We start from the raw sequence: 20,743 nt of genomic DNA on the forward strand, positions 1-20,743 counted from the left end.
ATGCAGTATGAATGCATCGATATACTTGTACGTATGTACATTTGAAGGATACGCACGTACGCGCATGAGTAGGAGACGCGTATAGGTATGCACAATTCATACGCAAAAGCGGCTGATTGTGAGTGTAGTGCATGGATCGTAGGAGCTGGACGACGGCTGTTTGTGCGGGGAAACGAAACGACAAAAGAGTTTACGATTTTGCCGGTAGAGGTCGGCTCCTCGAACGAATACCATGCATTCCAGTTGCGTACAAGTGGTGGGGCCCCGACTTACTTCTCGTGTCAAACAGCTTGTGCTGTGTGTGTCTGCCCGCATACCATTCGATTTTAATAATTCTCAATGAAAAAATAATTCAAGCAAGTCTCCGGGGGCAAGATTTCACGACACATCAGTCGGTTGTCACTATTGCCAAGTGTGAGGTGGACGGGAACTGCGATTAAGGTGTATTGGACAGGTAAGTCTTCTCTCTTCGTAAAATATTTCCATTTAGCTCCTCAGGAATGCAAGGTCTGCTTTTTTTTACTCTGTCCCGCATTCCGCTATCGATTTGTTATTGGGGATGCCAGACAGCTTACGAACCTTATAAACTCGTTCGATCTTCTGCTATTTGTTGCAACAAACGTGTAAAATTCCTTCGAACCAGGTATTATTTATCGCCAATTCTATATACCTTCGTTTTACACAGCTTTATTTTATTTACACCTACCAGTGGTGCCTCGTACATACTATCGCTAAATTCCTACGCAACGCACACACACGAACGATACACGCACCGTATGCACATATTGTATATATTGCGTTCGTGCGTGTTTCCCAAATGTGCAGACTTTCGGTTTGTGTAACGTCCTTGTCTGTCCAACTGGTCAAGTTCGATTAATTATTCATATTTATCAAAACGACGCGAAGAGAAAATCGAGCTTTCGCTCGTATACGCAGTTAGAACATTCGCCTCTAATTTAAAAACGAACAAAATTGTTATCTCAAACATTCCGATAACCGATTTACGTTATTATGTATACATACATACACCTTTCAACCGCTCTCAGTGACTATGTATATACCTACAATCTCTATTCCGGTGTGTAGGATCGATTTTGGCCCACTTTCCTCGATTTTTTCTTTCCTTCCTTCTCTCATTTTCCCCGCAACTCTCGAGTCGTTACCGTGCGGTTTCCCATATCTCTCATGCTTGAGATTAGCGAAATTCTTCTTAGAAATCAATTCTCCTACCAACAAACGGCGAAATTTTTATCCTTTATTTTTATCTTTCTTATTTCTTTATCCTCAGTCTCTTTGTCCCAGATCGTTACACTCTCCTTATAGTCCGAATCGCACGCTATACCACGTATATATGTACGTGTTACGTATAACATACAACATAACTTCAAAATATAGCTTAAAACGTGAGCTTATTCTTCGTTTCTATATGAGAGCCGTTGACGCGGTATAATTGCAACGTATATTACAATCGAACGTAGGCATATTATATTTGAAAAGTAATATAACAGAACGGCTGTAATACACGAGGCTGAAGTTAGTAACGTTAACTTACCGAAACGTTGAAACAATAATAACTATTTTGCACCTTTAGAATATCCAAGAAAGTGGAATTCATAAAATCTGAGTTTGATGATGCTGTATTAAAAATTTTCTAAAATTCAAATAACCCTGAAGTAGCAAAATAACGACTTTTTCCAAAGATGCATCATATTACAATAACGTTACAAACTTCGACCTGATTGCAATACCGCAAAGACGGATGATTGCACGGCGCGTCCCCGATTTAAAAAACCACGTCGCGACGAATCCGCGCGTAAATATATCTAGGATGCATTGTGCTATACACGTATAGTGTCATGATCGCCAGACGAGAAAACCAATATCAAGTATATTCAAGGCATCGCAATGTCTTTAAATATGAAAATAACAAAGAACAAAAAATAAAAAATAAAAATAAAAATAAAAATAAAAACGAATCTCACGGAGTAAAGGTCCGGCATGTGCAGCTGAATTATATCAATAATAAAATCAAACGTACGCGCTAGTCGCGCGCTACTCCCGCGATATGATGATTATTATGAAATTGTTCCGTTTGCGCGGCGCGGTGCGGGTGGGTGGGAAGTACCGAGCGAGTAGCGAAGAGGCAAAGAGGAGTGAGGAGGGTCGGGGAGGAGGTCGCAAGGAGGGCGCATTCCACGGACAATGCCACGTTTTTTTAAACCAAGTTTTGTTTAGCCTATACATAGTCATGCGTTATAGGTATTGCAACGCGAGTAAAAGCTCGTTCGTCAATACCCGAGTATACAACGCGTCGAAAATATACACCTCCTGCGGACAATTATCATTGTCGTATGGTATAATCAGCACCTATAACAATATATCAAGCATACGCATATGCATCTGCGTGATTTACAATCGATCCCGATCCTTTTCAGACGCAACAATAAACCTGTGCAATATATTATATATACATATATATTATATGCAAAGAAGAGAGAAAGCTGCGGTGCAAAGCTTTTACGTGTCCAACGGAACTGCAACTCTGTAGTTTGCCTGTATACGTTACACGGAGGGAAGAAAACGGATTTTAAACCAAAGGATTCGTATATAGATCGTATAATACAAGGAAAGAGGAAAGATCGCCACGCTATAAAAAAAAAAAACCAACGTCCCGGGGAAAATATGTCCGCAGTCGAGAGTGCTCTCGACGTCTTATCCAGGGCAGCCACAATGGTACAGGGTGAGTATAGTAATTATTTACACGAATCGATAGACCTCCTCTTCCTCCTTTTCCCCTCTCCGCCACCGCCATCCCCAATTCCCTTGTCTTGCTCCACCTCGCCAACTTTTCGTCACGTTTTATTATTATCATTGTATATACATATATATATATATATATATACACGTCGTTGTGTGTTACGTATGCAAGTTCGTAATTTTCTTTTTTATTGCCAACTTTTCCTTTTCTTTCGATGAATTTTCTTACAATTCTCATGAGGCGGTTCTTCGCTCGTTATATTTTCAAACTGCGTTCCGTTCGATTGTATGCACTGTAGGCGGAATGACGAGCCAGGGATTCTTTACGTTGATTAGACAAGGTTTATTCGTTACACAACGTTTATTTAAAGTTCCCGCATATCTGGATGTGTGCCTCGTCATTCACCATGCATACACGCAACGCAACGGCTAGGCAGTTTATCTAGTTTCTAGTCTGCGCGATTAGATCGTTGATGATGCAGGTGGGACGATTGGACGCCTGCGCGCGTCATTCGGCGCGAAAACGCGTTTCAAATTCGCTGCACTCGCTCGAGACGAGTCTTATACGATAATAAGTGACTCCTTACCGGCATTTCATCATGTGGACGCTGACAAATGTATACACGATGTATCCACAGTAAATTACATTCGTTTACTCGGTGCATTCATGCACACAATAGCCTTGATAAAATAAATACATTACAATATTATTATACATATAGCGATGTAGTATTAGCATATTATGCACTACATGATCGAATATTGTATTCACGTGTATATATTATACTTGTATCGCATCTTTTATTCTCTCTCGGCACCTGCAGTTGTAAACTTGAATTATACCTACATAAGTTTGTATAATATATATATAATTACATTATTGTGGGTGTAATACAGGAAATACGAATCCACTCACCTATAACTTTCAATTTATTCTTGTACCCCTTTGTTATGACGCAATATATGTATAAGTTGTTCTAAAAACTAATCTAAGTTCGACGAAAGAAATTCATTGTCTTTTATGTTATAAGGGGGTGCCCCGGTCGATTTCGACATTGACGTATACGCGCGTATATAATCTCCAAATATCAAAGTTTGGGTAGCTCAAAACGCAAAAAGGGCTTAACAGCTCCATTCCATACGCAATTCTGAACAAAAACACTCCGACACGTTTTCATTAGACGCAGAAATGAAGAAACGGCACGGATCCTACGAAATTGTAATAATACGTTCATAGAATTCATGCCATTTCTTTATTTCTACGTCAAATGAAAATGGGTTGGGGTTTTTTTTGTTCATAATCGTGTATAGAACGGAACTGTTGAGCCCTGTTTTGCGTTTGACATACGTGGACTTTGATATTTGGAGACATACACGTCAACGTTGAAATCGACAAGGGAACCCCCTTAAAAGCGAGTGAATCAATCATGTTGTTTGTACTTGGATTATGTTACGTCAGGTTGAGACTACGTCTCATGGTTGGAAAATTCAGGTCGTCGAAGCGATTCAGGTTTACTAATTCTTTGTACGTATAACGTGGAGCTTTCCACACCAATTATCGTTTGTCTTTTTCCATTAGTAGCTGTCGTGGACAGAGTGAACTATGCTATACGTACACACCGATCGTGTCCTATGCCGTAAAACATGGTACATGAATAATATAATACTTATAGTGCAACTGACAAAGCATTCAGTCACATACCTATAGCTGTACGTGAGAGCATCCGCTGATTTCGCTTATATTTCATTGATTCTTGAGCACGCCCTTCCACGTATACATTTCTAGTACAACTTTCGCCATATGTCTTCGATCTGTAACGACTTTATTGTCGTTTGTTCGGTGTATTAATTATGATCCGAGATTGTAATCGTGCGTATGAACTGCAGAGAGTGTCTATATACAAGTTGAACTTACGATTATTGTTTACCGGGGTAACAAGACGACAACGTCAAACGAGAGGAGACTAGTAAAAGACTAGGAATATATAAAAAATAAACCAAGAACAAGAAAATTTTAAGATCAGTTTCGATAGTTTTCATTTGCCAAAATTGAATACTCGTTGCCAGGACCGCAATGTCGTTCGTTCTCGACGAATCCGCGAGGCTAAAAGTCGCGATATCCGTGTCAAGTGGTTCTTTTTGGCAGCCTTGGCGAAATTCATACGAAGGCTTACAAATCGCACCGTCTTACGGATCTAGAGGTTGTAAACTTATTGCAAATTTTGATCAGTGACCACGTTCGCCAAACCGTTATTTAAAATCTGTTATTCAAATTGGCTGAAAAAAGGCATTGGACGTAAAACTGCAATTACTGTCTGTGCAGATATCTATCTACCTCAAAGCATACTTGGGAAGGATGAGAGTCTTATGATTGAACGTGATGATAAATCAATGGGAATAGAGATAATATAAGAGGTGCTGCATTGACGGAAATCCAAAGTTTTAATTATGTACATGTATGTTTACAGAGGAGAGGCCAAAAGCGTCGAATCTTCACAGAAAGCCAAGCAGTGCCTGGCGGAAAGAACGCAGGCGAGATCCGATCCAAAGCGAAGCTCTCGACATGTCAGCTGCCAGGGTACATCACCACGCGAGGCCGAGCGTAATCGTGCCAACGACACCGCAACCAGGTGAATTTAATCAAGTAGGAACACAGTATGATCGTAATACAATAAACACGGATATTCCTATGTCAAATTATCATAATTATTGTTACGAGTGGACCGTTAATCGGTGCTAAAAAACAGCCAATATCTCCGAGTTTCGTGCAAAAGAATGCAAATTCTACTTGTTTCGTTATTATTACCGGCACGATTGGACATTTCATTGGTCCAGATCGAATTTTCCAACAATTGTTTTCACCCTGTTGTTAAATTGTCGACGATTTAAATCCAGGAACGACCGTCGAGGACACGGCGGTAGCGGCCTGCACGGCCACTGCGTCCGCCGCGACGGGGACCCAACGAACCGGGGTCAGGAGCAGCGGCGTTGTCTGCGATCCAGCGATCGACGAACACTTTAAACGGTCCCTGGGCCTCGAAGAATACGCGGCCGTGTTCGACGCGACGTCATCAAACGACAAGGCGACCGGTCTCACCGGTGAGTTTCAAATATGATAATGATGATATTCCGACTCCTTTGTCATCTGGATTCAATGGGTATAGTGATGTAAAATCTCTTCGTTGTTAATTGTTGTACACGTATAGTGTATACGTGTCCATGGATCCATGTAGGTACCTGCAGTGACAAATATTACAATACGTTATTGTCGATGATTGAGAGTGATGTGGTAGACAAGTCGCGTATGTGTACCTATACTAAACAATACATATGTATAGATGATAATTCTTTATATCCGTTCAAAACCGCGTTATGATTCACTGAGCGTATTGTTTTCAAGCAAAATGTTATCCAACCATAAGTCTACACCTCGTTTATCTCGTACATAACAGCGTATAGGGAGAGAATAGACGCACGTGTGTGTAGCTTGATATATCGATTGTACAAAAAAAAAAAAAAACTCTTACGTCTAATTATACAACAAAAATGTACACGATATTTTGCAAATATATATGTGAGATCGTTATGTCAGTTAATTTTGATTTTTGAAGGGCGAAATCCATACGGCGTGAACTCGGGTCTTATTGTGTTGAAAATATGAAAGACTGATCTGCGTAGGATGAAAAACTCACTTGTTTATCCTTTCTGAATTGCAGTTGACGACCACTTTGCCAAAGCCCTCGGAGAGACGTGGACTAGACTGCAGGCCACCAACCGAAGCAAGGACTCGACTTAACCTTCCGCCACCAAACTCAGCAGGCTAGAATATTCTGCGTTGGTTGGATGCAGTTACCATCGTTCTTGTTAGTATGATATTTTCAACCATCTCTATATATACTTCCTTTGTAATTTTTTTTTTTTGCTCACTGTTATAAGTAAGGTTATTCTGCGTACATGACTTACAATTTCACGTATTCCGTGATGAATGAACGTAAAGCAGGCGTCCCTGTGCAGCACCGAATCTTCTTTTTACTCCGGTTATCAAACTTTCAGGTACTCGATCCGAATGGTCAATACTACGCTCCTCGAGAAATCGCAGCTGTTACTGGATCGCTGGAATATATTAATTGTAAATAAAGATAGCTTAATCAACACTATAAACACGATGAGGTATAATGAGTACCCTGATATATATCATATACATCACCAAGGTGCGATATTGAATCGGGTGTGAATCTATGTAGCATCTCACCGAAAATTGAAACAAACGTATACGTATAAATTTAATAATAAGAATAATAATTATAATGACACATCAATGATTCATCTTGACGGAAAAAAAATTATTCACTAGAGTTACGGTCAAAATGATATCGTTTCAATTTCGAAGGGGAAATAACTGTGCTTCAAGAGTAAAGTAGAGTGCCGAAGACTTTAGCGTATATGTCGTAGATAAATGAATCTTAATATTGTCTCACCTTAACTAGCCTCGATTTATCCTCGGCTAGTGCAGAGTGATGGGAGGAGCGGCACTGATTTCAAATGGTGCTAGGCAGCTTATCGATAACCCCAGCACACACAGAAGTCAGTACCTCCGGCACCCCGTGTTCATATCTTTTTTCCGTTTATCAATCTTACCGAGTTCAGCTCGCGCCGTTCTTTAAATTGGTAAACCGGTAACCATCATCGGCCAGCACATTATTCTGCTCTGAATAGCGACGTTCCTTCAGTCAGTCTCGCCATTTTTCAAATATCTTTTGCAACCGGTTCATTTCACATCAATTTAGACACCGTGAGTTCGCATGAAGAAATAAACAAATGTTTAACATAATTGACGAGACATCTAACATCGCCTGGTTTTACAACCATATGGTATTGGTAATGCCAGGAGTAAAAAGTTTACGTCGTGATGCAGGAAGGTACAACTTTGATCAGCATTCTACAAAATGAAAAACTAATCGTGATTAGAAATTTTTATAGATTTATCTCAGAAAAAAGGAATGAATTTGTTACTGCAGTGCCATGGATTCACCTAGACATTGAATGTAATAATCACACTTCGGCAATGGAGGTAATAATTGTTTTTACATCGAATAATATACACTGCAGTGTTAGACATTGCATTCAACGATCAGTGACATGGTATACAGTTAACAAACGAACAAGTAGATGAGCTATGACGACTGAATAGTGATAGAGAGTGTCCAATACGTTACGTTAAATAGTTCGACAGTTGTTTCCGGTGCAGTAAATCGATTAAGGGTGCCTCTCAGGTATCCATCTGTAGCGGGTAGTTGTAACGAACGTGTCGAAGGACGTAGCTATAGATCAGAGATGGCCTAGGTGGGCACAGACGAGCCAACTGCCTCAGGAGCGGTCAGATGGCTTCCTATATGCAGGCAGCTTGTTCACTTGCCGTAAAGCAGAATGGTAACTTAATATTAGACTTGAATATAAGTACGGTAATCCCACACCACGGTCTCTAAAGTAAGTCTACACCTCGCTCCCTCCCTCCCGTCCCCCACCCCACCCCACCCCATCCCCCTTTCGCCCTTCCTTTTTACCTCCGCCACATGGAAGTGTATACCAGTTTCACCTCCTTCCTCCGAACACCCTCACAGGTAGAGAAAATAACGATGCACCGGAGATGGAACTGGATCATAAAGCTAGCTACAGGCGACGACCTATTGTTTTTAGGTACTTATTGTCCCCATCGTCGTCCTATTTTTCCTCTATTCAAGAAACGTCGCCATGTTATTCTTATTCTTGTTCTTCAACCGACGATTCTCTCAACGCTTTGATAGATCCGTCCTAGCGTCCCTTCAACAGGTGGTTTCTCCGCACTCATCGCGATACTTGCGCACAGGTAGTCACGACCGTAGGAGCTGCCTATTATTACTTACATGGCTACATGGGTGTAAAGTGTACTCTAAGATGGAAACTGTCCTGCTGCGGGTGTATATTTTGAACACGCGTTCTCGATCTGTTCTTGAAACGGTTACTCCTTTTAATACTCTCACTTGGTAATTTTGTACTATCGTTTAATTGGCCGAAAATTTTATTTTTCAACGAAAGTTATCTGCCTATGAGAAATATTTATGAAATATTCCACTCGTTCATCAGAATGCAAACATGTTCAAAGATTTGACGTTGAAAAGTTTTGTATATATGTTGAAAATCTGCAATTATGTCAGTGTGCGAAGAAAATGTACAGGTATTTAAAATTTTGTGAATTTTCTACATTTGATAGAGAATCGAGAAAATTTGTCATATGTTGCTGTATGAATTGTGTCAATTTTTTTTGTATAAAAAAGGTTCGAAACTTCGTCTTGGAAATTTTTAAAATCGACTAAAATTTGGCGAATGCAACGTTTCGAAAGGTTCGCAAAAGTCAGGTCTGTACGATAATCAAAAGAGTTGAATCAATAACGAGCCCAAACAGAGCAGATTATTCTTATCGGGATAACGATATTATACCGTCTTGTAATCCACCGCATCACAATAATTTTGACAGACAAATTTCGTAACTGACACAGAAATTGACACGATGTTATACAAGCTTTGCGCGGTGCCGGATTGGCTGCAGTTTTTTCTAACTACGTTTTTTTAATTTCTCCATCGAGGTCGCGTGGTCACCAATCGAAACAAATCGCGGGTAAGATCACACTCCTGTAATGCACCGATCGAAAGGCAGCTCTTATAATTGTCACGTCTGAACGTTGGGGGAAAGGGAGTAGACGACGAGATCATATTGAAGTTAGTAACGATACCGTAACGATTCATGCTGAGGAAAAAGCGTTTTTTCAACTGCCTGAAATTCAGTAAACCGTCAGAAAACAAGACACACTCGTATTTAAAAATTTTAGATCCTTAAAAATCGTTGTAAAATTAAGAAGATAGTGATTTTTCCACAATGTTTTGTTACGATAACGCGTTACTAACTTCAAGCTCGCGAGACGAAACCGTTCCGTTCCATTTCTCAATTACTTATCTGCATATACACAGCGGCAGTCGTGCCCAAGCACCCCTGTTAGTATAAGTGGAAATGCAGGATGCAGGATAGAAGTTCACCCCAGTAAAACAGCTTACGGGAATCTCTCGCGATTGATTGGCTTGAGACTCCCTGCAGAGCGCTGTAGCTGAACAACAAAGCGATAATTTTGTGTAACACCGCGAGAATCTTTCTTCTTTTTTACCTTCCTCCTCGTCGCCACTGCATCAGACAAGATATAACTCTCTAGGCAGCTTGCACCAAACGCAAGGCGACATTATACTATTTGTTCGAGTCTCAGGCGTATCTCGTTGCGAAACCAGAGCCGCAGCTCGGACCGACCGACCGACCGCAGGTCGGCACCATTTTCTCATTTTACACTTATTTTATTTCCTCCTCCACGTCTATACTGTAATATACGTAAGATAGCTGCATGGGATATCGTGTATTATTTACTTACATATTCCGTTCACCCAGATTGCACGATCCTTTTCTCCACGTTGTAACCGCGCTCTCTGTTATTCAAACAGATCGCATCATGTAGTAGATACATTGCACAGAGGATGCAATATCCTCCGCCTCACGACGCGATCTTCGATATTATTATACCTACGATATACAACTTGGCACGAGACTCCGCGAAGCCTCCCGATGCAGTTTACCACACAATGAATCGGAGCGCGTTTCGCGTTATAGATATCACGTGCGGTAAGTATAACCTTCCGTATACCGAACACGAAGCAGAAACGAAATGAAAAACGTAAAAACTTGACCAGAGGCCGAAAAACTACGGCGAAAAATTTCCCCACTTGTGTCTGGCGTCTGGCAAGAACCTCCATGTTGCTGAATAAGGGACGCGCGAATGGCGATGCGGCCCCCCTGGCCCTGCACTATGTCTGATGTGCACATAGGGACACCCTTGCTGCTACCGCGCGGGGTCGCCTAGGGGTATTAAAGTGCGGCGCGGTGTGCAAGGGGTCGCTCACCCCACATACAACTCTACGCCAGCTCGTCCTTGCGCCACGAATTTTCCTTTTCTCCCCCGTTTTCCCCGCTACCCCCTTTGCCGCCCCTTTCCATTTTCTCCCCCGTATAACTACTGCTATACGATTTTCCCCCGACGCTGTGCTGCAAGTTACTCGTATATAGTGGAACCCGCGACGCTTGGCATCCATATTTACATCATGCATGTGTGCAGCATAGGGCGGATTGATGCATGAGTTGCAAATATGAGCGGAAAGTTTATGTTTATAAATTTCATCTCTGTGATACGACATGTTTTTCTATTTCTATTATACCTATATCATAAAACATTATCAATCGTTCGAATTTTTTTTTCTTTTTTTCCGAGTTCATCTCGGATTAATCGAACCGCGTGGTTGATTCGTGATTGCATTATTATACGAACTTATGGCCCACTAAAGTGAAACGAATCGATCAATTTTCGACAGTTAATATTTCGAAGGATTTCGAGTTAGAACTGGCTGATAATAATCTGCATTTTTTCCATTCGGTGAAAAACTTTTTCCAGAGCTTTGAAATCGATCGATTCATTTTCGGTTACCGAATTGCCATTATATCGTTCATCGTTGCACTGCGATCGAGAATTCAAAAACTTGCACTGAGTCTTGAATGCTTTACACTGATTACAATCAATTCTCATCGGTCGAGCGTCCCGCACTCGCGACGCATCCGAGGGATTTCAACGCGATCCGCGTTCACCGCGTCAGAAGGATCAGCGATATTCGAAGATGCGAATCGTTAGTATAGCCCGCGTTCGAATCCCCGATAATAATTTAAACACGCGCTCTCGGTGAATGAAAAACCAGTAAAAATTCGTCCCAACACTGAAAATATACCGAAAATACGCGCGCAGCGGGTGTTCGCGAGGAATTTTGAACGGTGCCACGCGAAACTTCGTTAACGACTGAACAACCAGTCTCCTCCTTCTCCGGACCGACCACCGACTGTCTGCCCGATCGATCGACAGACGGATGAACCGATGCGTGATCGACGGGGTAGGTTGCGTAGCCAGACTAACGTGTACCTACCTATACGCTCCAAGTATATTTACGTTCGTTCGGGGGCCGGATGATCGGGCCGTCCCGGAAGCGGGATCAGCCGTCACGGAGAATCTCGAGGACGGCGAAACTGTGCAGACGAAGAAGGCGAAGAACCACCACCACGACGCGGACGTAAACTGCACCGTATGACGCGTTACGGCGACACGACACGACCCCTCGCCAGTTCCTTGTATAGAATTACCTACTACCCACGGGGGGCACGCGAAGTAGGGGCCGCCGGTAGAAGGGGACGTCGAGGAAGTGGCTACCCCCGCCTGCAACCCCGTGGCCCCTCGTCGTTCGACGGTTGCGTGCGTGAATCATGCATATCGATTTTCCTCTATCCCCATGTACCCGTGCACGTTCGTTCATTCGGAGTCCAGTGTGCACGCACACGCGCTCGCGTCCCCCGTCCACTAATTCCAGTTTCCCTCCCCCCGTCCGCCCCCTGCCGACCCCCGCCGCCCCTCGATGCATACAGCAGTCTGCTGCAACGGCATACGTGTCAACCAACCCCCTCCGCACATTTTCTTATTCTTTTTTGTCAAAAGCCTGGGGCCCCCCAGTAGCGGTGGCGGTGGTGTGTTCCTCCGCACAATGCCCCCTTGCTTGGGCCCCTCCTGCCTTTTCGTCCGCCCCCCTCCCCCCCATGCGCCTTTCTTTCCAGCATCCTCGCGCTCTTCGCCTAGCCTGCGGTATACGCAAGCCGATCAAGCATCGGCCCTCCCGAGTTCGAGGCCCCGGGTCCTCGGTTGCAGCAGCCAGGACGGAACGAGCGCCGCGTGTTGCAGCTAATAACCCCTCATCCTTTGTCCCTTGGCTGTACAGCCTCTCGTCGCCTTTTGTCTTTGCGTATTTCGTTGTTGTAGGCTGCATGTACCTACGACGATAACGCGGAGACGCCGCGCCGCCTGACCCGCAAGATTGAACTTACCCTTTAACACTTTGGAGGGTTTCGTGCAGCGCGTGTATATGTATACCGTCAATGTTATATTGTTTGTTCGATAAGTTTTTGGCAAAACTTTCGCGGCAATGCCGGACGATATTTGTCATTTATATTTCACATGTACTAATTTATTCACACGGATGACGGTCGTTTAATTGGCGCAGCTGCCGCTAAAAGGATCCTCAATTGGTTTTATCGCACAATGGGAATTTAATGTGATATTGAAAGAAAACATTTTTTTGCTCCTTGTCGTCAGATTTTGCGATCAAAGATTACGGTTCAGCTTCGACAAAACTGGATCTTCTAATTTTAGTGAAAATTCTTGCATTCCCGAAGCGATTCGTTTAAACAGCTTGCGATTTGCTCGAGCTGAATGATGCGTCACTTTAAAGGCCGCGTTTGTCTCGGGCATTTGCATTGTTTATCAAATCCGATGTACATTGAAAGCACAGACAAGCTTTTGCTGTTGAATATTTTATTCGCCGAATCATGCGAGCTGTAAATTATATATTAACTATTATTATTACTAACGGATAAACTACACTTATTTTTGGCCTTTTTACTTCCGGTCCGTAAATTTTCAAAGTTCGAAATAATCGATACGACGCGACGGGACTAATACCTGGCTCAGAAAAAGGTCCAGATGGAGGGAGCACTTTTGACGATTGACAATAACACACGTTGTCTGCCTTTCCTATGGAAAAACTCTGGCGAATAGGTGAATATTATTATAAATTAGACTTTTCATCCGTTTTCTGAGTACAAAATATCATCTGCAGTATGATAATGCAGGAAGAATATATATAGTGTAATAATACAGGCAATAATTTGCACTTCGACAAACGGAGATAATTAAAATAACTTAAATGCATAAGTTCTTTGATAATTAGGACATTATTTAATATAATAATATAAATAACTACATCTATATACAGAGATATTATGTGATATAAATTATTATTTTAGAGTAATGATGCACCGAATGCGAATGATAAATGAGTCTTTTTCTAACATGGATATGATAAATCAAGCTATGTTCAGCATGCCATAAATTCAATTGAATATTATTTCTCCCGCCCCGCGAACTCCGGTCCAATAAATAAATATAAATTATGCGAATGGCACAGTCGCAGGGTATCCAGTTCAACTAAACGCATACATGTACTTTCACGTATCATATACATACAGATGTGTAAGTTCAAATATAAATTACGTTAATATCACGGCCGGGGTAACTAACTATAGATAATCATATTACCGTTTTTCATTCTAAATATTTACTGTATATAAGTGTGTGATAGATGTATAACAAAGTAATATCAATGTGTACAAAGTGACGTCTATTGTACTGTGAATGACGAATAAAGTAATAATAGTAATAACAATAGTACCAATAACAGGTATTTAAAGGTGTTGTTCTTATTTCTTTCGATTTTTATTTTCCACGGGCTAGAGTATGCTGTTGTAGAATGATTAACACCGGGATTGACAGAGCGATGCTCCCCTATTAACCCTCGAAATAATATATTTTCGTATTTATGAGTACGTAGCATCAAAATGCTTTTGGAATGTTTCATTGACCGCTAATACATGGGTAATAGTAATTACTCACGAATAATATATGATTATGAAGAATTACAAATTTAAAATACGTATGCACACAAATGCGAATGAGCTCTTTGTTAGACACGTAATATCGTTCTCGTTATATAGCTGCCGGGTATAAGTCTCCATGATTTCGAAACTATGTTGATCTTTGGTAATTTATTAATAATAATTTTCACCTGTTTGTTTTTTTACCGAAGTATAAACGTATCTTATACAAAATAATCATTTAGTTTGTATATCTTCCATAATTATCCAATCTCTTGTTTTTAGTCCAAAACTTGAGATTCAAAATAAATAAATAGCACTAGCATATTGACTAGCCTTTGCAAAGTAACGAGGAACGAAGGAAATGAGGAGCTCTCAGAAGTTTTTCTGTCACCCCAGATATGAAAAACCTCATTCTTGAAGTACAAACGATAGATTTACAGCTTTCGACGTGGGAAATAGTTGTAATATCTATTTTCTCAAAGCATCCTAATGTATACAAAGCAGTGATGTAGACGATTCCTTATGTGTGAGGAATAGAGACAGATTAATACTTATTTTTTTCTAATTTCCTTTTGAATATATCATAGAAAAATACGGAGTTTCGCAATTTCGTATGAAATGCTTATCTGTACCTATTCCTTGCGAATATAAGAATTGCGCTACATGACTGCAGTGAATTATTTTTTGACACCCTATTCATTTAAACTTAAATAATTTTTCCCGTCTATCAAAACTTCCCCTTGTCTTTGACTTTTACCCTTGGTGACGAGGAGTACAATTTTCTAATTACCGACACCAAGTCGTTTTGTGGAAACAAATTTTCTAGTATACCCTCTAGGAGTACATAAAGTAGTCTTCGATTAAGCACAGGTTCTTGAAAAAGTTGAAAGACTCTGAGCAATCCACGGCGAGTCGTTTCACTACCAATGATATGTTTTAGTTCATCTGAAAAACACGACAACAGCGCTACCTTCGCCGCTACTCGCGTTCTGCTTTTCATTTCTGCATCTCGAGGTGGTTTAGCCTCTGCTTTAACACCGTTTGGCCAGAAACTATGCCTAAAATATGAAAAAAAAACGTACATTTTACGGCACTAAAAAATATTTCCAAATTTTATCGATTTTACTCCAATATTTACTTGAATAGTTTCAAATACGTTGCAACGTTTTTCGGACTCGTTAAAAGTGACACATATTCCACTATCCTCCTGTTCACAATGTCGCCAAACATCATTCTGATTATTTGCCTCAGTAACGTAACGATTCTCCTCCTTAACCATTGATTCTTCACTTTCAAATCGAACACTTCATCCATTAGGAGTAGAATTATTCTCAATGGAATGTTATCATCCGTCTGAAATATGCACAATTTTAGTCTTGTTTTTACAACATTGAGGCATTAGATATCTCAGTCTGAAGTTTGTACTGAGAATTCTGTTTTAAATTCAGTAGATCTTCTACTAAACTTACCTCCACATCAAGACTCGCTCCAACTTTGACACTCTCATAAAGCATACTGTTCTTTTTTGGATTCCCAAAGAATTTACTTATGTTGTCCATAACACCGTCCACTGTGCTTAGCATGTTGTCAGGCATAGTCTTCACTGCTTGCGTCATATTCTTCATGGAAGTTTTCAAAGGATTCACCAAAGTGTCAAGCTGCAAAAGGGATAATTTTTTTTTTCTTTCAACGAAAAACAACATGATTATGACATCGAGATATTCTATGAATACAGATAGTTGCTAATATTTTATGTTCAAAATTTCGTTGAGATGACTTGTAAAGTTGCAATAATTTAGTGGTACTTCACAGCAGTTATTTAAAGTAAAGACTTGCATTCGACTAACCGTTCTAGCAACATGACCTCCTGTGACTCCCTTGTCATAATCTCCTTGCTCCAAGAATGTTAGTAGTAAGGACTGAAGGCCTAAGTGCCCATCAACAGTGAGTGGTCTGGTGAGCTGTTGGAGCCAGGTGTTAAGCATGGTCATTCTTCTCTCGAGAACGGCCCGGTCCATATTGTGAAAGGCTTTCTTAGCCGGGAATGGCAACTTGGCTAAATCGTAATACTTGTCTTTGATTTTCTGATGAAGGTCGTGAAAGTCCGAGTACCTCCTGTAGATGTGCCACTTTTCCTGATACCCAGTATCGTACCTTTTAGTCACAGCCACCGCGTAAATCCCATAAGTTTTTCCCTTATCGTTAACGATACCAGTCTCAATTATCTCTGCTAAAATATCAAACCTCCCCTGCACCAGCTTCTTTATTGCATTTTGGTCAGTCATCATTGTCTCACCGATCTTTAAAAATCGCTCGCTTTCCGGCTCCAAGTAAAATGTTACGTCAGATTCTGGACCGGAGTTCAAATCTCGTGTCACTCTCTTGGCCTCTGCATATGTACCCTCCCGATTGACATCTGCACTTGCATCGCTATCGATATTCACCTCAGAGTCCAGATCCGTTTCATCAGATATCATACCGCTACACTCCGTACCCAGGCTCATCAGATGCGTTGAAGAATTTGGATTTGACTTCACTCTGTTGCCTGAGTCGTCGTTTCCCCGGCGGGTGTCGATTGACTCCCCTTGTTGTACATCCAGGTCGTTACCAAGGCTTGATACACTTATGCTATCCAAAGACCTCGAATCTTCTTCGGAAACTGGGTCCTTGAGTAATTCTAGCTCTGCGAGTAGCCTGATATACGAAATGGAACGTTTAAAAGCAGGAAGGAACCTATCCTCGTTCTGCAGTTTATCATAGCAGCAGGTCTGCAAATCATCGAACCAAGTTTCACGTACAGGTTCGGACTTTATCCGGGTGGCAAGGATTCTGACAAGAGCATCGTCGAGTTGGAGTCGTATGCAGGCCTTATCGCTAAGGTACTGTTGGTAAATTTTCACCGCTGCTTCTTTAAGATTCTCCAAATCAGTATTTTTTGTTTTCGAAATATCTGCACCGTTGCTGTGAAGCTTCTGAAGCTCTATGTCAGATATTTGCTGCTCCGCTGATACTTTCCACCCATATATGTTCAGGTAAAAGAATAAGTACGCTTCCGCTCCAATACTCGTCATGTAGTCAATGTAATAGCTGAGTGCTATGTTGTTCTTCAACAGTTCGTCTAGCGGTAGGTTTACCAGTTTGTGCCCAGGGACTAGTAACCTGTTCCAGTCTTGGTGGGTGCTCATACCATCTGTCAGATCACTCTCAAGACCCTCCTGCATCCTTATCATCCTAGTTTCAAGAATCTTTTTTACATACAGCATGCTGTTTAGTCGTTGCTTGACCGTCAAGTCGTTATCGCCGCCAGAATCCTTAGATCTCAAATGCGCGATTTCTTTTAATACAACAACTTTGGTAGCAGCCAGCTCCTCCAGGTTATCCGTTATTCGAATTACAGTTAAAAAGGTTTCGCTAGGTAGTGTCACATCTTTTGAACACTGCAATTGAAAGAAAGAAAGGTGTTGGTGCACGTGTCTACATCTCTTATTGATAATTATATTTTCGCCTACGTTTGACTACATTTTCCTCTATTACTTACCAACCATATACATGCTTGATTGATGTAATCTGGATCGGAGAATAATTTTAGCATAGGCTTAATGACAACATTGACAAGAAGCTCCCTGAGGATAATCCTGACAGTGAGGCAGTTGAAATCTTCCTTAGGTAGCAACAAGTATAGGAGAATCTCTGATATTTCCGCAAGGAATGTGAGCTCCTGACTCTCATTTGTGCATACGAGGTCTCTACAGATCAGATTATTCTCCATCTGCACCTCAAGATCGAAGAATATTTTCTCCAAAGAATCTTCCCTCTCTTCCACTGGTTCTGTTCCAGGTTCAGTGAGCGATCCCAAGTTTGGAACATAAAATTTCGATTGTGAATACCAGGAGATATCAGTCTCGCTCTTGTTTCTACGATGCGTCGGAGTTAAAGTCTTTTTTGGAGTACTTCCTGAGGTGCTCGAACTTCCACCACCTTTGTACAACTTCCCAGCTTTCATCTTAGCTCTGGCCTGTCGGTAGAGACGTACATGCGACGCTGCATCGTCGACCAAACGTGTTGTCAGATACGGTATCCAGTCGACATCTTTCACTCTGGAATCAATGCATGGAAGGAGGATATTAGAACGATACCAGAGCTTATGTCGAATCAAATTGCGATCAATCTAAAGAATCGATAATAAATTTGGTAGAACATTTTCAGCAATATGCTCACCTATTCGCCAAGTTGATGGCAATCTTCTGAGCTGTGTCCCTGACGGACTTGGGGAATTCTTCATCATCCGTTAACCGTCCATACCATGGCTCTACATGATCTCGTAAAATAAAGTCTAGTATTTCCTGGAAATCATACGTATAATTTAGCATCTATCTAGTTCTCAATATGTTTGAGGTAGGTGTCTACTTTGTACTCTCTGTATTGGGTGTGTGATTTACTTGTAGAAATGACTACTCAATGCCAACCCACTGCATTTGTCACCGTAACTTCTTGTAATTCACCTGTAAAGATTCATCGATGACATGACTTCCCGTTACTCTTCTGTCAGAAGTAAACCTCACCTTGTCTTTGTAAGCGTCGTCGAGTTGCTAAAAAAAGAAAATTAGACATTACAAATATTTCTGTCTAGTTTAATAAATGTCAATACGATTTCTCTTTAGGGACAATTTTAGCTGCACTGCAGGATGCTGAATTAAGAAATGAAATACCTGTCGTAGTTTGTCTGTTTTTTTGTATAAGTTTTCTCTTCTGGCTTTGATTTCATCACCAAGAATTGGAGCGTAACGGCCATAAATGGATGTTAGTATCCTGTGTAAAAATAAAATTCATATAATAAGTAGTGCGACTAGGCAACACATGTAATTCTAGCAAGATGGATAAGTACTAAAATTTTTTCACAAATTCTACAGGTAAGTTTAACGGACAGACCATAAAACTAGCCAGCTGATAAATGCAAGTAATCAAGTTTTATGACTGCAATAAATCATTAAACACATTCGATTTGCAGAGGTATAACATGTCTATGATTGATAATAAGTTTTGTAAATACTTGCTGTGTGATAAAGTTGACTGATATAAAAATAATTCTGCCCGTACATTTCCGAAGTTTCATGTGATCAAGTGACATATAGGATATGAATATTCAACAAGAAGGTACAAAGCAGCAATTCTGACACAGTTTTGTCCAAATTTGGTATATTATTACGTCATTTGACTACCTTATGCATGATGTTTCAAGATTAAGTGTAAACTGCTACATATAAGGAAAGTTTCATGACTGAAAGTCCCTGTTTTATTCAGATTTGTTACTACCTTGAACTTGGGTCAATAAATTCAAGAGTGTCAACAAGATAGTGCCTTGTGAGATTTACTCAAATGGATGAAAATATACGGATAAATAGATAGTGCAATCACCCAGTTAACAGGACAAGTAGAACGATGATGATTTTGCAAATTGTCCCCAATCCAAAGAGCGTGACGAAGAGGATGACAACTGCTGCAACAACTCCGTAAAGCGGAACGTTCATCTGAAAGCAATATCGAACCATTAATTGTTAAGATTTTTTTTTATTCCGACAGCAATAGTAGATTGGCTAAAAAAACATGTTAGACATAATAAAATACAGAAGATTAAAAAAACAGACAACTGTTGGGCATTGTCTTTTTTTTCTGATCAACCAAGTATCTGTCATCCGGCAAACTGGAGGATTCCGTCGAGATATACCCGGAATCGGAAGATGAGGTGACAAGTGGAATATTTAATTGACTTTGAATAAATCTTTTATCGTAGGTGCACGCTAAGCATCAGTTCGATCTTGATTTTGACATTTGCAAGGATACGTACGTGACTACTCGTGAGTGGGACGTGCCTTGCCTATCAACAACATCGCGCGTGCTCGGCATGATCATTATTTACACAGTTATGCGAATATACGCGGATGTCGGATGAAGGAATTTCATACAGATAATAATTCAAGGCCTGTGTGTTAAATTATCCTACTGGGGGAGGTGTTTTGAAGGTGGTTTGAGAGAGGGCGGCTGTTTTTCATCTGTCGTTACGAACCTTTGATATACGACGATATTATCCACACGAACCGCGGTGGCGGCAGCCACGTACATATTGAGCTCCGCAACGCAACTACGGGGCTTATCGACGGAAAGCGGTCAGCTGACTAACCTTTTATTTACATTTTTACTTGAGAGAAATAATCTACGGCAACAGCGAGACATTTTTTCTTTTAGTTCAGTCCATCACTACCTGTGGCGCCACGTACCAAATCGCCACTTGCGCGCGCGCAATCGGTCCGAATTTAAATTGGGGCGAAGGTGAGAATTTCACACAAACAGTTTAGGAGTTCCGCAGACGAAATTTTAATGACAGATATGTAA

The 20,743-nt window shown here is 41.0% G+C and overlaps 3 protein-coding genes and 1 long non-coding RNA gene across 10 annotated transcripts; 1 reads left to right on the top strand and 3 right to left on the bottom strand.

The window, feature by feature from the left end:
* Positions 1–211: 211 nt before the first annotated feature.
* LOC124409000 lies at positions 212–5,227 on the bottom strand. Of its 4 annotated transcripts, none has more exons than XR_006929485.1 (3): positions 5,093–5,227; positions 4,460–4,569; positions 212–1,226 (listed from the first exon to the last, which is right to left on the bottom strand). XR_006929485.1 is itself a non-coding variant. In XM_046886388.1 (3 exons), the coding sequence occupies exons 1-3, from the start codon at positions 4,503–4,505 to the stop codon at positions 520–522; spliced, it is 291 nt and encodes a 96-aa protein (XP_046742344.1). In that variant the 5' UTR covers positions 4,506–4,983; the 3' UTR covers positions 212–519. The 4 variants fall into 4 exon arrangements, 2 of the variants coding, with proteins under 2 accessions (XP_046742344.1, XP_046742343.1); XM_046886388.1 differs by lacking the exon at positions 5,093–5,227 and having other exon boundaries at positions 212–603; positions 1,066–1,226; positions 4,460–4,983; XM_046886387.1 differs by lacking the exon at positions 5,093–5,227 and having other exon boundaries at positions 212–859; positions 1,066–1,226; positions 4,460–4,983.
* LOC124408998 lies at positions 2,582–6,914 on the top strand. Of its 2 annotated transcripts, none has more exons than XM_046886386.1 (5): positions 2,582–2,740; positions 5,226–5,387; positions 5,653–5,856; positions 6,474–6,576; positions 6,811–6,914. In XM_046886386.1, exons 1-4 carry the CDS (start codon positions 2,683–2,685, stop codon positions 6,551–6,553), a joined length of 504 nt encoding a protein of 167 aa, XP_046742342.1. In that variant the 5' UTR covers positions 2,582–2,682; the 3' UTR covers positions 6,554–6,576; positions 6,811–6,914. The 2 variants fall into 2 exon arrangements, 1 of the variants encoding a protein (XP_046742342.1); XR_006929484.1 differs by having other exon boundaries at positions 2,585–2,740; positions 6,474–6,620.
* LOC124409002 lies at positions 5,854–8,336 on the bottom strand. Of its 2 annotated transcripts, none has more exons than XR_006929488.1 (4): positions 8,322–8,336; positions 7,974–8,146; positions 6,721–6,870; positions 5,854–5,994 (listed from the first exon to the last, which is right to left on the bottom strand). It is a non-coding gene; the product is annotated as an uncharacterized LOC124409002 (long non-coding RNA). The 2 variants fall into 2 exon arrangements; XR_006929487.1 differs by having other exon boundaries at positions 7,974–8,168.
* A 5,429-nt stretch (positions 8,337–13,765) lies between these two features.
* Positions 13,766–20,581, bottom strand: LOC124408990 (sorting nexin-13-like). 2 transcript variants are annotated; one of them, XM_046886370.1, is made up of 10 exons: positions 20,418–20,581; positions 19,769–19,881; positions 19,063–19,162; positions 18,856–18,942; positions 18,572–18,696; positions 17,892–18,450; positions 16,201–17,790; positions 15,823–16,011; positions 15,492–15,706; positions 13,766–15,411 (listed from the first exon to the last, which is right to left on the bottom strand). In XM_046886370.1, the coding sequence occupies exons 2-10, from the start codon at positions 19,879–19,881 to the stop codon at positions 15,081–15,083; spliced, it is 3,309 nt and encodes a 1,102-aa protein (XP_046742326.1). In that variant the 5' UTR covers positions 20,418–20,581; the 3' UTR covers positions 13,766–15,080. The 2 variants fall into 2 exon arrangements, with proteins under 2 accessions (XP_046742326.1, XP_046742327.1); XM_046886371.1 differs by lacking the exons at positions 19,063–19,162; positions 19,769–19,881; positions 20,418–20,581 and having other exon boundaries at positions 18,836–18,942.
* Positions 20,582–20,743: the final 162 nt, after the last annotated feature.

This window comes from Diprion similis, chromosome 8 (genome assembly GCF_021155765.1).
Source record: "Diprion similis isolate iyDipSimi1 chromosome 8, iyDipSimi1.1, whole genome shotgun sequence".
In the NCBI taxonomy this organism is placed as follows: domain Eukaryota; kingdom Metazoa; phylum Arthropoda; class Insecta; order Hymenoptera; family Diprionidae; genus Diprion; species Diprion similis.